The 16,168-nt window shown below is 50.3% G+C and overlaps 1 protein-coding gene across 3 annotated transcripts in view; it reads left to right on the top strand.

Moving 5' to 3' along the window:
• The first annotated feature begins 253 nt into the window (after positions 1-253).
• LOC134162592 (sodium- and chloride-dependent GABA transporter 2) overlaps positions 254-16,168 on the top strand; it is a 72,824-nt gene continuing 56,909 nt past the window's right edge. The window contains exons 1-7 of one of the 3 annotated variants that reach the window (XM_062616581.1): positions 254-382; positions 1,711-1,929; positions 6,307-6,441; positions 7,194-7,334; positions 7,541-7,625; positions 10,970-11,102; positions 14,925-15,059. In XM_062616581.1, the coding sequence (XP_062472565.1) occupies positions 1,716-1,929; positions 6,307-6,441; positions 7,194-7,334; positions 7,541-7,625; positions 10,970-11,102; positions 14,925-15,059 (843 nt within the window). In that variant the 5' untranslated portion in view covers positions 254-382; positions 1,711-1,715. Of the gene's footprint in view, positions 383-922; positions 1,044-1,710; positions 1,930-6,306; positions 6,442-7,193; positions 7,335-7,540; positions 7,626-10,969; positions 11,103-14,924; positions 15,060-16,168 lie in introns of those variants that run through there. The other 2 variants (XM_062616580.1, XM_062616583.1) reach the window with 2 other exon arrangements.

The raw sequence follows: 16,168 nt of genomic DNA, 5'->3' as shown, positions 1-16,168 counted from the left end.
AGCAGGTCTTGAGGCTTCGGCTGCAGGGGCACCTGTGTGTTGTGGTCTCCCCTTTCTCCCATGCTTTCAGGGGCAGTGTTGGGCAAGGTGAGGATGGAAAGCAGGAGCTAAGTGCTCCTGGCCCAGTAGGGAAGAGCATGGGCAGAGGCAGCATGAGCCCTTCTGGCAGGCGGGGGGAACGAGCCCCTTTGCACTGGCCATGAAATCAGTCATGTGTAGGTTTTTGTCCAGCCCTGGGGGGTGGGGGAAGGAATGTGGGTTGGGCGAAGTCTAGGATTACACCACCGCCGAAGTTTTCCTTTCCACACTTTAAATAGCCAGCACCTTTCGGTCCTGCCTTCGTGTCTCCTGTTGGCTGCGCCCCGACAGCTGTGTCCGCAAGGTAACACCTCTGCTCCCGTTTCCTTTTTGCCCCACTCCCCCCGTACCCCCTGGGTCTGCCTGGATGAGAGGTCACGGTGCGCTTTCTGCCTGTTTAATCATTCTCTAGCGTGCAGGGGTCCTCCCAGCCCTTCCTTGTGGCTGCTGTCAAATGCCTGCCAGTGTTTCTTCTTCATGTCCGAAGTGTTTTATGGGGGAATATAATGGGGGAGGGAGAGAGGTGGAAAGTGCTGCTTTGCCTTTTTTTCCTCTCCCTGGATGCAGGAAGAGTCATTTGCTGCCAGAGCCTTTTCCTGCTCTCCTGGCAAGAGAGTTGCAGGTGGGAATGAATGGCAGCATTGGGCTGGGGCTGGGGATCAGCCTCTGCAGAGCATGAGCAGGCTTGTGGGCTGGCACTGTGCAGAGGAAGGTGCCCTCCTTGGCATGAGGTCCTCAGTGATCCCAGCTTTGGCAGTGGGTGTTGCTGGAAACCACGGTCCTCGCCCTTTGCCCTGCAGCCAGGGTGGAATCCTACCCGTGAGGAACACGCTTAAGCCACCCCCAAGACTCCTAAATGGCTCCAGCAGAGGTGGTGCCACCCTTACTGCCCCAGCTGTGCTCTGGGGCACCAGCTGTGCACCAGCAGTCACTTGTGCTATGCCCTGGCTTTCCTGGGAGGAGAGGTGGCCTCTTGGAGGATGTTGGGGCAAAGTGGGACAACAGGACAGGGGCTCACCTACTCTGTGCTGATCTACTTCTCTTAGCAGGGATCTCTTTAGAGATTAGAGAAGCTCTTGCAGTACCAAAACTTGCTGAGAGTGGTGTTGTGGGGAGCCTCTGCAGGTAATGGGTAGATGTTTGCAGGGGCAGACCCTGGGAAATGAGACATCTCAGATGGACCCCCTCTTTTCCTGCTGTTAGAAGGACAGCACCATTCTGAAAACTCACGTTTCCTTGCAGCCTAGTAGATTGCCAGCAACTGTTGCCGCCACCAAATAAGTTTCTCTCTTATTTCAGTTTGTCCTCTTCCCAAGTCTAAGACTTCTGTGTGTTTTGCGGCTTTCATTCCATGGTCTTCAAAACCAGACTGCAGTAAGCAGCAATAGGGGAGAAGAGAAACCCTTATAATATATATGGTCAAGTATCTGGTCCTGCTCCAGCCCCAAGTCTGCTCCCTGTACCTGCTATGGTAGGAGCTCCAGCCTGGCTGAGCCACTGGGTCTTCCATGTACAGAGAGGAATGATCCAGTGTGCGTGCGTGTCCTCTCCCCGCTCTTGCCTCCTATAGCCCAAATTTCTACCTCATTGCATGGCTTCTGCTGAATGTAATGAAGGAAACTCCTTCTGAAGGTGGGATGGATTACAGAGTCCCTGGCATTGTCAGCAATGGCGAAACGGTGCCTGCATGCCCCGACATGGAAAAGGAGAAGGAGGAGGAGGATGATGACCAGACCCTGGACAGAGGGCAGTGGAACAACAAGCTGGAGTATGTCTTGTCTGTGGCTGGGGAGATCATCGGCCTGGGAAACGTCTGGCGCTTCCCCTACCTCTGCTACAAGAATGGTGGAGGTAAGTGCAGCCCCAGGGGCACCTGGCAACCTCCATCCCTCTGTGGTCCCTCTTGCCTCTGCAGCACCCATGCCTGGCCCTGCACAGCACTAGCTCAAGCCTCCCAGCAGCACCCAAGTCATGAGTCTGAAGAGAGGATGCCAACCTGGTGCTGCCATCTGGGCCACAAGCAGGGGTTGTTTTGGTCTGGTGGGATGTGGGTAACCAAGCAGTGATGACCTAAGGTCCCTGATGGTGGTAGCTGTGTTTTCCAGCAGCGTGTAGTCCTGCTGGTGAGGTGGGTGTCTGTCTGCAGGGGGAGGCAGGAAGAGCAGGGATAGGGCTCTCTGAGCAGTGTGTCTCACCCCAGGCACTTCTTCCTTGAGGTGCACCAGCCACCTTGTACAAATAAGATTCCCAGTGACATAGCAGGGCGTGAAATGAGAGGCCACGGGGCACTGATGGCGCTGTGAGGAACTGCAGCATTTCCTGGAGGATCAGGGACCCTCCGAGGGGCTCTCAGCTACAAGTCCTGGTCTGGTGTGTGACCATGGAGGGATGTCCCCTGGGTGCTGGAGCCAGGTGGCAGGAACAGGGCAGAGTGAAGAGGTTTTCCTTGCCTTTCAGAAGCACCATACCCTTCCTGTCCCCCTGGCATCCCCCAGAGATGGAAGCATGCGGGAGAGGGGACCCTGCCACATGTCAGGGCTGTGAGGTGTGTGGATGGATGCTCTTTATGCAGAGAAAGGAATTGAGGCATTGGTGTTACCGCTAAGGTGCCAGCACATTGATGCTGCTCAGCAGTGATGAGTGACTGATCTCCCCACGAGGCTGCCCTGTGGCTTGGCAGTGGAGCTAGGCTCACTTTTGCTTGCTGTGGGCTTTTGCAGGTGTTTATGGCTGCCTTTTAAGGGAGAAAACTGAAAACCTGAAAGCTCGAAGCTTCATTGGAGTTGGGCTCAATGGCATGTGGAGAGGGGGAGCTGCTCCCCTGTCTGGTGATTAATTACTAATTGGGCTCTCTGGAAGGGCTGGGGAGAGGGAACATGGTGCTTGTCTGGGAGCTGATGGGGAGTGAGCACTGGTGACCCAGGACTGAAATCCCCTGGCTTGAGCTTAGGGTAGTCTCATGGGCCTCGCTAAACTGCATAAAAGAGGATTAACTGCTGTTTAGCTGAATTCACGCTGTGTTTTGCTTAGTGCTTGTTTCTTTTCACCAGGTGGTTGGACATTTATTTCCCCATTGAAAATGGAGGATTTTCCATCTTTTCCTTTTCCATGGGGAACATTTCTTGGCTGCTTGCTGAGCCGTGTCTGCTCCCACCGCTCCCCTCTTCCTGGGCATCATCCCATTGGAGGGAGAGGGACCCAGAAATAAGCCTGCAGCAAAGCCCCACGAAGCTGCAGAGACTATGAGGAGCTTGAAGTCTTGGGCAAATATTTAATCTCTGGTCCCTTTCCTGTGAGGTTGGAGCAAGGATGGGGCATGGGACTCCTGTGCAGAGAAGAAAGCATTTCTTGTATGACATCTCCTGGGGCATGGCAGTGCAATGAGGCTGTGCTGGACTTGAGGCTCCCTGCTGCTTTGTGGAGCCTAGCCTGCTCCAGCTTGGTGTGCTGTATTAAATCCCTGCTGTATTAAATCCCAGTTTTAAGGGCTGCCAGACATTTTGTCCCATACTCCTTCAGGAAGGCTGGTCCAGGCACTTTCTTCTCTGGTGCTTCAGTAATGGGGGAGGACCTTTATTTAATTTCCAGCTCTAGGTCAGCTGTGGCCAGCTTAAGACCTTTGGCACTTGTACCAGCATTACTGATCGGTTGAAACAGTCATCCAGTGGGTCAGAGCTTTCTCCCTGCTCTGAACCGTGTGTAGGCAGCAGTGACAACCTCTCTCAGCTCTTGTTCTGCTTGCCTAAATATCAGGCTCTTCCACAAAAAGGTATCTGCAAAATCTGAGTTATGCACAGAGGGAGAGTCACTTTTTGGTTCTTTAAGGGTATTTCTGTGTAACAAAGGAAGGGTAGTTCCTGACTCATTTAGCACTCTGTGTCCGATGCTAAGGCCCTCTGTAGTGGAGAAAAAAGAAAAAAAGTTTAAAAACGTTCGTTTTGCTGTTGTTTGCTCTTGCTTTCGCCTCCCGTGTCGGGGTCAGGCCCTCTCTGGGCCCCTCCGATTGGGAAATACCAGGGAAGCCTGTCTGGCGGTGTGGCTGCTGCTACCGCAGTCCCTCCCCAGTGCTCCCCAACCCAGACAGACCCTAGGGCCCACTGCTGCCCTGTCCCTCCCTGGGATCCCCTGGCTGCAGCTCAGTTAAACACAGATTGTGTATGAGAATAATATCTCTTGGAAACAGGCTCCACTTTATGGTAACGTGATTGCATGCTAGCTGGGAGCTCATAAAATCATAGACTGGTTTGTGTTGGAAGGGACCTTAAGATCATCCAGTTCCAACCCCCCTTCCATGGGCAGGGACACCTTCCACTAGACCAGGTTGCTCAAAGCCCCCATCTAGCCTGTCCTTGGACACTGCCAGGGATGGGGCAGCCACAGCTTCTCTGGGCACCCTGTGCCAGTGTCTCACCACCCTCATAGTGAGGAATCTTTTCCTAACATCTAATGTAAATCTGCTCTCCTTCAGTTTAAAGCCATTCCCCCTTGTCCTGTCACTACAGGCCCTTCTGAAAAGTCCCTCCCCAGACTTCCTGTAGCTTCCTTTAGGTCCTGGAAGCTGCTCTAAGATCTCTCTGGAGTCTTCTCCAGGGGGAACAAGCCCAACTCTCTCAGCCTGTCTTCTCCTGTCTCTAGGGGAGGTGCTCCAGCCCTCAGAACACCTTCATGCCCCTCCTCTGGACTGGCTTGAGCAGGTCCACATCCCTGTTGTGCTGCAGACACCAGAACTGCACACAGTGCTCCAAGTGAGGTCTCACGAGAGCAGAGTAGAGGGGCAGGATCACCTCCTTCAACCTGCTGCTCACGCTCCTTTTGATGCAGCCCAGCCCGTGGCTGGTTTCTGGGTTGCAAGCACACACTGCTGGGTCATATTGAGCTCCTCATCAACTAACACCCCCCAGTCCTTCTCAGGGTTGCTCTCAGTCCAGCCTCTGCCCACCCTGTATTTGTGCTTGGGATGATGTTGATACAACCACTTCCCCTGCTGTTTGCCCCACCAAGTTGTATTTACTGGTAAAGGGAGAACATGTGGGTAGATGCTCATTGCTCCCCCAGGGCTGCCTTCAGCATCCCTTCAGCTGCCGTTTGCCCACAGATTGCAGCCAAGATGCTCTCCCTGTCTTTTGCTGGTTGCATTTTTTTTTGCAAGAAGGGCAGGCTGTGGCTCTCTACATGGCTGGGATGAACATGAGGTAGGAATTCTGGCTGGTCTCTAAAGCTCCCCTTCCCTGTCCCTGCCTCTGTGTGCTAGCTAAGCTTTTTTAATGAAATCTCTTGGTTCTCAGTTCACTTGTGCATCAGGATTGTTATTTCTCGTACACCCCCACTGACATGCCCCCAGAGCACTTAGCACCCCCCAGGCACAGAACAGGCCCAGGCAGGGAAAACATGGTTAGTGGCTGGCTAGGTTGCCACCTCTGACCCTGCATGCCCCTCTCAGCCCACTGCTGCTATGTGCTTAGGGATAGCCTTTCCTCACCAGCTCCCCATCCTGCCCTGTGTCACTGTCTTTGCAGCAGGGCTTGAACAGCTTCAACGATGCATGAGTGCAGCAGGGAGCATGGACCACCTTTCAGGGCTTTTTACCCTGTGCTCTGCAGGGTAAAAAGCCATTACTGCATTTAACATTAGTCTCGGGTGATCAAAAGACTGATGCATTTTCCCTTTCTCCACCTAGTTGCATGATAGGGCTTGAACGGGAAGGCAGCCCTGGCTGCTGCCGTGATGTATATACATTACTTGCTTTTCAGTGAGCAAATGATTGAGCAAACCCACAGCCTGGGTGAAGGTGTCAGTCTTTATGTGCTCCTCAGTTCCTTGGTGTAGTCATCCATGGGCTAATCAACTTACTCAGAATAATCAATGTGAAAGGAATCACCAACACGATTAAAAGTTACAATGGCTTTACAGTAGGCTGTTCTTCTCTATTTCTATACAGCTATCGAGAACTTGTTTCACTCTTTTCTGCACAAATAGCAGGCCTAGACACTTTCCTTTTCTCTCTGTCTTTTCCAAAAGATGAGTCTCTCATGCAATTGCATTATTCCAGGAGATGAAATATGACAAAAATCCCTTTTTCCTAGCATCCAATCTTCCTTCCTCTGCAGCCCCCATCCCTCCCATGCTGTTCCCCCTGGGAGCAACCTGCCCAGTGCCATGTTGGAGATGGCCTGACCTCAGTCACCCCACAGCACTTACTTTTTCCTATCCACTCCTTGAATCTGCTAGGTGCCTTCTTCATCCCCTACCTCATCTTCCTCTTCACCTGCGGGATCCCTGTCTTCTTCCTGGAGACGGCGCTGGGCCAGTACACCAGCCAGGGAGGGGTGACAGCCTGGCGCAGGATCTGCCCCCTCTTCGAAGGTGAGTGGGGTGAGCCTGGGGGGGCGACCACAGGAGCCCAGGGGAATGAGCAGTGATGCCTCTCCCCATGTTCCTCCACACATCCGCTGCCCACCCTTGGGGAACCCAGCATGGGAGGAACTTATAATACTCTTTTTTTAAGTCAGTGCTGTGTCATTTTCTGGAGTTTGCAGATGGCTTAAAACCTTAGTGCTGGAAGGTGTCAGCTGCCTTAATAAATTGTTAGCACTCAGATCCGCTTCTAACACTGTTTCAGAAGAGTCATCCAGCCTCGAGCCACTCACTGTGATTTCTCTGAAAGTCTCAGTTGCCTCCTCCCCATGTACCAAAGCTTTTGGATACCCCTCCAGCACCTCTCAGAGAAGGTGTGTGGTGTTAATGTAAAAGCTCAAGCAAAAGTGAAAAGGGGTGAGGAAACAGAATAGGAAGTGAATTTTGGTAGAAGAGGTGTTAGCACGGTGGCTTTCAAGCATAACCTGCCCATCCCCTGCCCAGATTCCCTCCTGTTGCCACCCTTTGACCACAGAAGTCTGTGGTGGGGCAGCAGGAAGAGGGGTTCCTTGGGGCCCCTGATGCAGCATGGTGGGCTTTGGGGAAAGGATAATGGCTTTTGTCACCCCATTGGCACCCATCTACCAGTGCAGTCAATGCAGAGCAACAGATAAATGCGTCGTGTGAGCACCTCCCAAGGGGAGTCCTGTTCCCACCCCAAGGTGTGTGGGTCACCTGCCTTTGGGGTTTGCTTTCTGCAGGAATTGGCTATGCCTCCCAGGTCATCGTGGTACTGCTGAACTTCTACTACATCGTTGTCCTGGCCTGGGCCTTGTTTTATCTCTTCAGTTCGTTTACCATCGACCTCCCCTGGGGCAGCTGTGATCACGAGTGGAACACAGGTGAGTGTAGAGCTCCCTCCCAACCTTCCACTGGAGGTTTCTTACCCTGGGACTCCTTTTGTGCATCTTTGGGAACATACAGAATTTGTCTGACTCAATGTCAATGAGTGTTGATGTTGGGGATGGAAAGGGAGGTTTTTTTCAGTTCATCTGGTACTTCAGCCACTGCTACTTATGCTCCCTCTCTTTCTGCACCTCTCCCGAAGGGAACTGCATGGAGCTCCAGAAGGCAAACTCGACGCTCAACATGACCAGTGAAAATACCACCTCCCCTGTCATCGAGTTCTGGGAGTAAGTAAAGGAAAGTCCTGTACCCTCCTTTCCTCTGGGACATATCTTCCCTGGACAAGGAACAAGCCCTGCAGCAGTATGTCCTATTAACCTGTCCTTGTCAGAAGAGGAAGCTGGGCAGGTCAGAGTGAAGGCTCTCAGAGGCAGCACTATCTGTCTAGGGTAGCATTGCTGGGTTCATGGTGTTCATCATCAGCTGTGCTGGCATGTCTCAGAGCTGTCTGACTTTGTCCTCTGACGCTGTATACCTGTCCCTCTGGACCTTTTGGGCTTCTCAGTCTCACTGACCTTAATGATGGCTAGCTGACTGTGTAAAGCCTCACCTCACTGATGCTCCATCTCCTCTGGCCCTTGATATTTCATTTATTGTCCTTCTATCCCTTATGCCTCTTCCCTTGTTCTTCATTACCAGCTCTGAACTCCCTTATACAGTTGTTTCCTCCTCAAATATAGATGAATTGGCTGCATGTTTCCCATCCTGAAGCTTTGTTCAGACATTGCCTGGGTGCAAACCTCAACAAAATTAGTGGCACTCCCTCAGGGTACGGTAGCCATTACCCTATCGTTTTGATTACAGCTTGTGTATCTGCTGGATTATCTGTTGCTCTTGCAGTCTGCCCCATGCAGTTCTTCACATGCCTGAGGGCTGCATCCAGTGTAACCTTCTTCAGGACATGGGTGCCAAGACTATAGGTGAGAATGGGGTGAGATCTGCGTGATCCACAAAGCAGCAGCTCTGCAATGGGTTTTTTGACTGCATATTTTGCAACCTATAATATGTTCAGCTGTTGAAGGGAAGACCTTAAAGCCCTGAGATACATTGCAGGAGTCTGTGCTGGTGATGCAGTAGGTGATGCGTTTCCTTTGAAGCCATGGTACTGTGTCATACTATCATGTTCCCAGGAGTCTCTGGCATGGTGGGTGGTGGCTTTTGTATGTGGGCTAGTCTTCATCTTAAAAATAGACAAAGAGGTGACGTTTTCACTTTAGAGTGACTAATATGCAGCTGTCCTCAGGAGAGAAGCTCCACAAAATGGAAACGAAGTGCTAGGGTCAGCTTCACGCTGAAATTTGCTTTCTCATTCTCATTATTTTATCCCCTTGTGTTAGTTACCCTGAGGCACAGAGTAGCTTTATTTCTGGCATGAAGGCATAGGCCTGTTTGCTTGGCATCCTTCATGATCCTCAGCATCTCCTGGGAGAACAGGCCCAGTTAAGCACTGAGCCCTGGCTAATAGACTGTGCAAGTAACCCCTCTGCTGCCACCATGGATTTCTCTTCTGCTATTAGATGGATGGAGTGCTTTGCCCTTGCTGCCCTCAGGGTGCTGTTGGTGCACGGAGCACACAGCACCTCCAGGGCATCCCCAGCTCAGCACAGGGATGCTGTTTCTAAACCTTATATTTTGTTATTTTTCTTTATTTCATGTGTGCTCCCTGATCCCGCACTCTCCCTCTGCCTGCTGCTCACATGTGTTTAGATGGTAGTCCACCCTAGCCTGCTTTTCTTGATGCTGGCTGCTGGAAAAGCTGATGTTCCCATCACTGCTGTTCCCATCTCTGTGTTACTGGAGAATAAGCACACAGGACTAGAAACTTCCACTGTCCATTGCTTCTGATGCAGCATCTGTTCTTGCCCTTCTTGGGCGACGAGGCGGGAGGTCATTGTTCCTTGAGACGCACTGACCTGCCAGTGGGCTGATGGCACGCTTCTGAGGCCTCTTCTGGCTGCAGTACAGTGCCCAGTTAGTTACGGTCCACAGGCACCCATCCCCACTGGTTACAGAGTCCATGTCCTCAGAAGCAGGCAAAGAACAGCAGGACAAAACGTATCTGGAGGAGCAGCCTCATTTTTCTGACCCCTCTCTCATTCCCTCAATCCTCTGCAAGGCTGTGAGGCAGGAAAGGAGGCAATGTCTTACACTGTGGTTCTTCAGGAGCACCACCTTTATTCTGGGTTAACTGCTGTGTTTTGCAGCAGGGCAGGCATTGCTGCTGGGCTCCAAGGTCCAAGGCAGTGCATGTCCCTCTCTGAATCAGGCTTGGGGCTTTGGGACTGCGCCATGGTGTTTCCATGCTCAGGTTCATCTGTGCAGTGTAGGAGATGGAGGAGGGTGAATCCTTATTTCTGTAAGTGATGGGAAGATTTTACATATGCATGACATGGAAAGCTGTTCTATGACCAGGATGTGATCATAAGACCTTAGCCAAACAAAAGTCCATATAACCCAGGATCTTATCTCCACACTGGCTGAAAGAGGATGCCCAAGGTGACCTCTTCTGGCTGTGCAATGAGGATTATTGTGGCCTTGGTTGGGTCTTAGTCATGGTACGGGACGCTATGCTGCTCTGCGTCCTGAGATGAAATACGTAGCTGCTCCTAAAGACAGAAATGCACTATAGAGAAGGGGTTGTGTAGCATTGCTTTTTGAGTGGTCCTGATGGGTTCTACATGGAAAGTACAATGTGTGCTGTGAGGTTTGAAACATGTCAGAAGTGTAGGTGAACTTTGTAATGTGCATGGAAAAGTTGTGGGCAGAGCTTACGTGTCCAAGTGCTGCATGTTCTTGCAGAGAGGCCAAGACAGATGAAGGGTGGGAGGAGGACAGGAGAATCAGAATCATAGACTCATAGAATCAGCTAGGTTGGAAAAGACCTTTAAGATCATCATCATTACCCCAGGACTGCCAAGGCCACCACTAACCCATGTCACTGAGGGCCTCACCTACATGGCTTTTGAACCCCTCCAGGGACAGTGATTACATTGCTGCCCTGGGCAGCCTGTGTCAATGCCTGAGCACCCTCTCGGAGAAGAAATTTTTCCTAATATCCAGTCTAAACCTATCCTGGTGCAGCTTGAAGCTGTTTCCTCTTGTCCTGTAGCTTGTTACTTGGGAGAAGAGACTGACCCCCACCTCTCTCCATCCTCCTTTCAGGTAGCTGTAGAGAGTGATAAAAATCCCCCCAAGCCTTCTCTTCTCCAGACTAAACACCCCCAGTTCCCTCGGCCATTCCTCATCACACTTGTGCTACAGACCCTTCACCAGTTTTGTTCCTCTTCTCTGGACCTGCTCCAGTTCCTCAATGTCTCTCTTGTAGTGAGGAGCCCAAAGCTGAACATAGGATTCGAGATGCAGCCTCACCATGCCCAGTACAGGGGAACAATCGCTGCCCTGTCTCTTGATTCTTCTGAGGTTTGCAGCTCAGACCTGAGCCTTGTTAGGAAGTCAGATCTCGGCACACTCATCAGGTGCTGTGGAGGTGTGGTGAGAACCATTGTGGTTGGGAACATTAGTGGCCAACATCAGTAACACGTGGATGTTCCTTTGCTTTTCCCCGATGCAGGAGGAGAGTGCTAAAGATTTCTGATGGCATCCAGCACTTGGGCAGCCTGCGCTGGGAGCTGGCCCTGTGTCTCCTGCTGGCATGGATCATCTGCTACTTCTGCATCTGGAAAGGGGTCAAGTCCACAGGCAAGGTGAGTCCTTGGTTCATATCCAGCCTCTTCCCTTGATCACACCTGGAATACTTGATCTGCTCACCTCTTGTACATTCAGAGAGTTCCTGGGCATCTCCTGGGAACCACCCTTTGAATAAGCTGTCAGGAGCCTGCAGGGCTCAACTTGCAGCAGGAGTGTGAGGCAGGCTCCATGTTTTGGGCAGGAAAGGATGTGAGTGCCCAGACAACTTGGAGCATTCACTTCCAAGACATATATCCCCACCTGGTCTCCCTCTGTGACCAGCCCAGGAGATCTTGCAGTCTTTCTATTTACAGGATGGTTGCATGTTCCTTCCCCTTCCACCACACTGTGAGCAAGTGTGTTTTTGCCTCTGTTGGTAAGTGCAGCTGGGAAATCTTCAAATTCATTAGATAGTAATGAAGGTAACTGATGGCTTCAAAGCGCTCTCTGCCCCTTCATCCTGGGGATCTTCTTTTTTGCTTTTCATTTGTCCCACCTCTTCCTACAGTTGCTCGTAGCAATAATAGTCTCCCCACACTGGTCAACATAGAGGTATTACTTTGAATGCTTCTGGGAAGGGTTGGTGTCATTGCCCAGCTCCATCCCATGCTCCCTTTATTGCAGAGTGTGCCACTGTCATCTGCACTCACCCCATCACTTACTTTCTGCTACCACCTCCTCACCCATTCCCAGCCAGCTTTGTCTGGAGCCAGCAAGAACAGATGGAACTGAAAAGGTTTAGTATGTTATCTAAATGGTGTCTTTGCATGCTATGGACAGGACATCATGTGCGATGGGGTGTAAATTTTAGCTGCATTCATTTCCATCAAGTTGATGGCATGAATGTTAGCAGTTTCTCCTGCTTCCAGAATGGCCTGGGATTATGAAACATGACAGGGAAATCAAGCAGCTTGTGAAGATGATATTTTCTGGTTTCCATGGTGTAAAATTAGAAGAAAAGAGCAACTGCTTGCTGTGGTGGCCTGGTAAAAGAAAGCAGACGCAGTCTAATAACAGCAAATATGATACTAAGATATAGCAAACATAGTGTGGGAAGTGCTGAGAACAAAATCATTCTATTTTAGATACAAGTTCTAGGTTAGATGTAAGTGCTTTTTAGCAAAAAGGACTAGTGACGATGAGATCTTCTTGAAAACAGAAAACTTCTTGCAGTAAAGCAACAGCGTTCATGGGTTTATTGACCCTTTTTAAATATAAGAATGGCTGTGGGAATACAATCCCACTGTCCCACTGGGGAAGAGATATACCTTAGTCCTGGGGATTTGCCTGTGGAGGGGCAAACATCATGAACTGAAATCATAGAATCGCAGTAAGAATGGTCATCATAAGAATCATAGAATGGTTTGGGTTGGAAAGGACCTTAAGATCATCCAGTTCCAACCTCCCCCTGCCATGGGCAGGGTCACCTCATACTAGACCATGCTGCCCAAGGCTCTGTTCAGCCTGGCCTTGAATACTGCCAGAGATGGAGCATTTGCCACTTCCTTGGCAACCCATTCCAGTGCCTCACCAGCCTCACAGTAAAGAACTTCTTCCTTATATCCAATGTAAACTTCCTCTGTTTGAGTTTTAACCCATTACCCCTTGTCCTATCACTACAGTCCCTAATGAAGTGTCCATCCCCATCATCCCTATAGGCCCCCTTCAGATACTGGAAGGCTGCTATGAGGTCTCCACACAGCCTTCTCTTCTCCAGGCTGAGCAGCCTCAATTGCAGCAGCGATTTGCATCCTCTGATGTGAGGGCTGCCCGACCCTGAGGAGCACTTGCAGATGCAGGAGGTTGTCACAGATGGAACCACTTTGCTGAGGCATGTGGATCAGATTCAAATAAAACCCTGGATGTTGTTGACCAGCATGTGACAGAACAATCACACTGATCCCAGCAAGGTTCCTAGTGATGTAGTTAGTGCTAACAATGCCTGAGAAATAAAAAGATTGGGTCTAAGCCAAGCACTGAGTAATATCTCATTGGATCCAGATGTTCCTGTTGTTAGATAGAAGTTTGGCACTCTTAATCTAGCAAAATGTTCTCCAAATTCAGGCCTCTGGTCTCAGTGCAGATGTGACTGTTGAGTGAAAAGCCTTACATGCTAGTTTGTGCAGGCTATAAAGCACATAGGACATTACCAAAATGTGAATCCAGACCATGCCAGACAACTACCAGTTTGCATGCTAAGCTCCTAAAACTGACATTGCTCAGAGATCCAGCCAAGAATGTGCAACGTGGCATCCTGGAATACTGTGCACTAGGGTTCAAAGGCAATGGGTTGTTTTTATGAGTTTTGTTTTTAATCTTGCCTTTATGATCTAAGAAAGATTGGACTTGCATCCTGTCATTTTCTGAAAGAAGAATTTGGTTGTGTGATAAATACAGGGACGATTGTTAAACCCGCAGGACCTGCAGATTTGATTAACTGTCACTGTAGAGCTCTAAATCAGAGACTCCTTGAAAATTTGAGAATGAAATGAATGATGGTGTTTGCATGTATTGAAGGATGCTGTCCCTGCATTCCTTCAGTGTTCAGAGGGATGGGATGGATGTGCTCACACAGGCATCTCTGGCAATCATGAGCTCCAGCAAGGAGTGTTTTTCACCAGCCTCTGTGGCATTACCTAAGGCTGCCATGATATATAGAGCAGGGCACATTAAATGCATAGAAAACCTGGAGCTGCAGACAGAGATGATAATCTACTAGTGTGGTTTTTTTCAAGAATGGGCTATCTCTCAAATCCTTCTCTCCTTCCCCAGTCCAAAACTGAATCACTGAAGAGTGTGTATCTTGACTTTGGGGAGTACTCTCATTGCAGTGTCAGGTGCTTTGGATGCTTATTCAGATGGAGTACATTGGAGTAGATCCAGAAGAAAATCTCCTTATGAACCACCACTCAGATTATAAGGATTACCCAGGGGCAGAGTGAAAGTGGTCGTACTGTCCAGGGAAATCATACACTTGCTCCTAGTAGGACCTCCTCCAATGCAGAAACTGCTCTAGCTGTGGCAGAGCCTGCAACCTCCCCCGGGATGATGGGCTTTAGGTGGATTTTGAAACAGTTCATTCTGGATGGATGGGCAGGTGTGAGAAATAGTTCATTTCACATCATTACATTCTGCAGTTCCTCCAGAGATGAACTTTAGCTCTCTGGAGCATAACTGCCAAAGCTAAGAAAAGAGCTGTAGGGTAGCATTCAGGTGAAGCGTGCTGATGCAAATCCTCATTCAGCACGTCCACACAGGAAAAACCTGAAGGAGCAACATTTCTTTTTTGGCCTAGCATGATACAAGAGACTGAACAGCTTTTTTTCAAGATGATCAGTAAGTCTTGAGGGTGAGGGGGCAATGCAAAGTATTAATGATATTACTTGAATCGCTGGGGAGGTTCATGAGCCCTGGATATCAGTTTGTGTGGGAAACACAGACGTGTTGTTGTTGTGGCACCCTTCAACAATTAGCCTCAACAGTCCTAAGAGTACCCTGGTAATCCCCAAATTGAGTTCTATATTTACCAGGAGTTGAGACCCTGGAAGGATTAGCTGATACTGGCCTGCAACATTCCCCCAAAGGATGTGGCTTCTTTGCTAGATGGACTATTTCAACTCTATTAGAGTAAGTTTGCATTACTTATGGGGCTAGGTGCTTCCTGGGTGCATTAAAATGCATTTCTTCTACCACAGGCAACAGCAGTGTGCTCAGCGGGGCAGCCTGCCCTGTCCCCTGCCCATCATCCCTGCCCAGGGGTTAGTGCTGTGCTGCCGGCCAGTGCTGTGTGCTCTGGCCTGTGCTGCTCGCTGATGTTTGTCTCTCTATCCTCTTCGCAGGTGGTGTATTTCACGGCCACGTTTCCATACCTCATGCTGATTGTTCTGCTGATCAGGGGAGTCTCCCTTCCTGGGGCATCCCAGGGAATCCTCTTTTACCTTTATCCAGACATCAGTCGCCTTGGGGACCCCCAGGTAAGGTGGAGAGGGGACCGAACAGCTGAACTGTGCTTGCATGGATGCTTGTGGCTGTCCTCTCTTCCCTCCTTTTACTTTTCTCACTCTCTTTCTTCCACTTTCCTCTTTCTGTCCCTTCTTTTTCTTCTCTGTGGGCATAAGGCAGGGACTGTGATGTTGGTGTGTACTCTGACAGTCACCATGCTCTCTCGTCCTCAGACTTCACCCATTCTGTTACTGTATTTTCTAGCCTGAGTTGAGATGAGTTGCCTAGAGTACAGGGAGCAAGATTTAGCCCTTCATCATGACCAGTGCTTGCTGTTCCCCTCATTTCACAGGGATACTCTGCTGCTTCAGAGGGTGCATGGGTGCCACTGCACCGTGCCTGCAGTTTGCAGTGAAGAGCCTTGCTCCTCGCATGCTTGCTCCAGCTTCCCTGGAAGCATGCAGCGTGTATGGATGATGGGAGCTGTGGCATGCTGTAGCAGCAGTCCCTGGGACCCATCCACCCTCCTTGCCCCCTGGACTTTGTTGAGAAATTCCTGCCTGTCTGATGGGAGGATCAGTGCCTGACTGCTGCTTTTAATCTCTTAGGGACAAGTTCTTCCATGTTAAATCCTGGCTCCAGCTGAGCTGCTGTACCAGCCTTTGTGTGAAGGTGTTTCCAAAGGAGATTAAAGGGTGCCTGTCTGCCTGGAAAATAGGCCAGCAAAACCCTTTGTAACCCCATTAACACTTTCTGGTCTAGCCCCAGTGCTGCCCTAGATATTAATTTTGTGAAAGGGAACACAAGTAGTGTCCCTTTGTAGACAATGGGAGAACACTGTGGGAGGAATGGTTCTGACTGATCCTGCCCCCCCAGTGGAGGAGAGGGGATCCCTGCTCCCTGTGGGTGAGGCTAGCAGCATGTCAGGGGCTGCAGTGCATCCCTGGATCCTGCCTGTGCCAGTGTGACTCTGTCAACTCAGTTTGACTTACGGCTTCCGATTTGGAGAGCTAAACACGAGTGTCCAGTTTCCAGATCCAGGCGGTCTGTTTTTTGTCATGGAAGGACTTGGAGTTCCTGCTTAGCTTTCTGGAAGTCCCTCCCTGGCCAAGGCTGAGCCTGAATGTGAGGTAAAAATCCT

The sequence above is a fragment of the Pezoporus occidentalis genome, unplaced genomic scaffold (genome assembly GCF_034315485.1).
Source record: "Pezoporus occidentalis ecotype Australia unplaced genomic scaffold, CSIRO_AGI_Poc_V1 ctg19, whole genome shotgun sequence".
Lineage (NCBI taxonomy): Eukaryota > Metazoa > Chordata > Aves > Psittaciformes > Psittacidae > Pezoporus > Pezoporus occidentalis.
The sequence above is the reverse complement of the archived record's forward strand: the minus strand, read 5'-3'. Positions and strand labels throughout refer to the sequence as shown.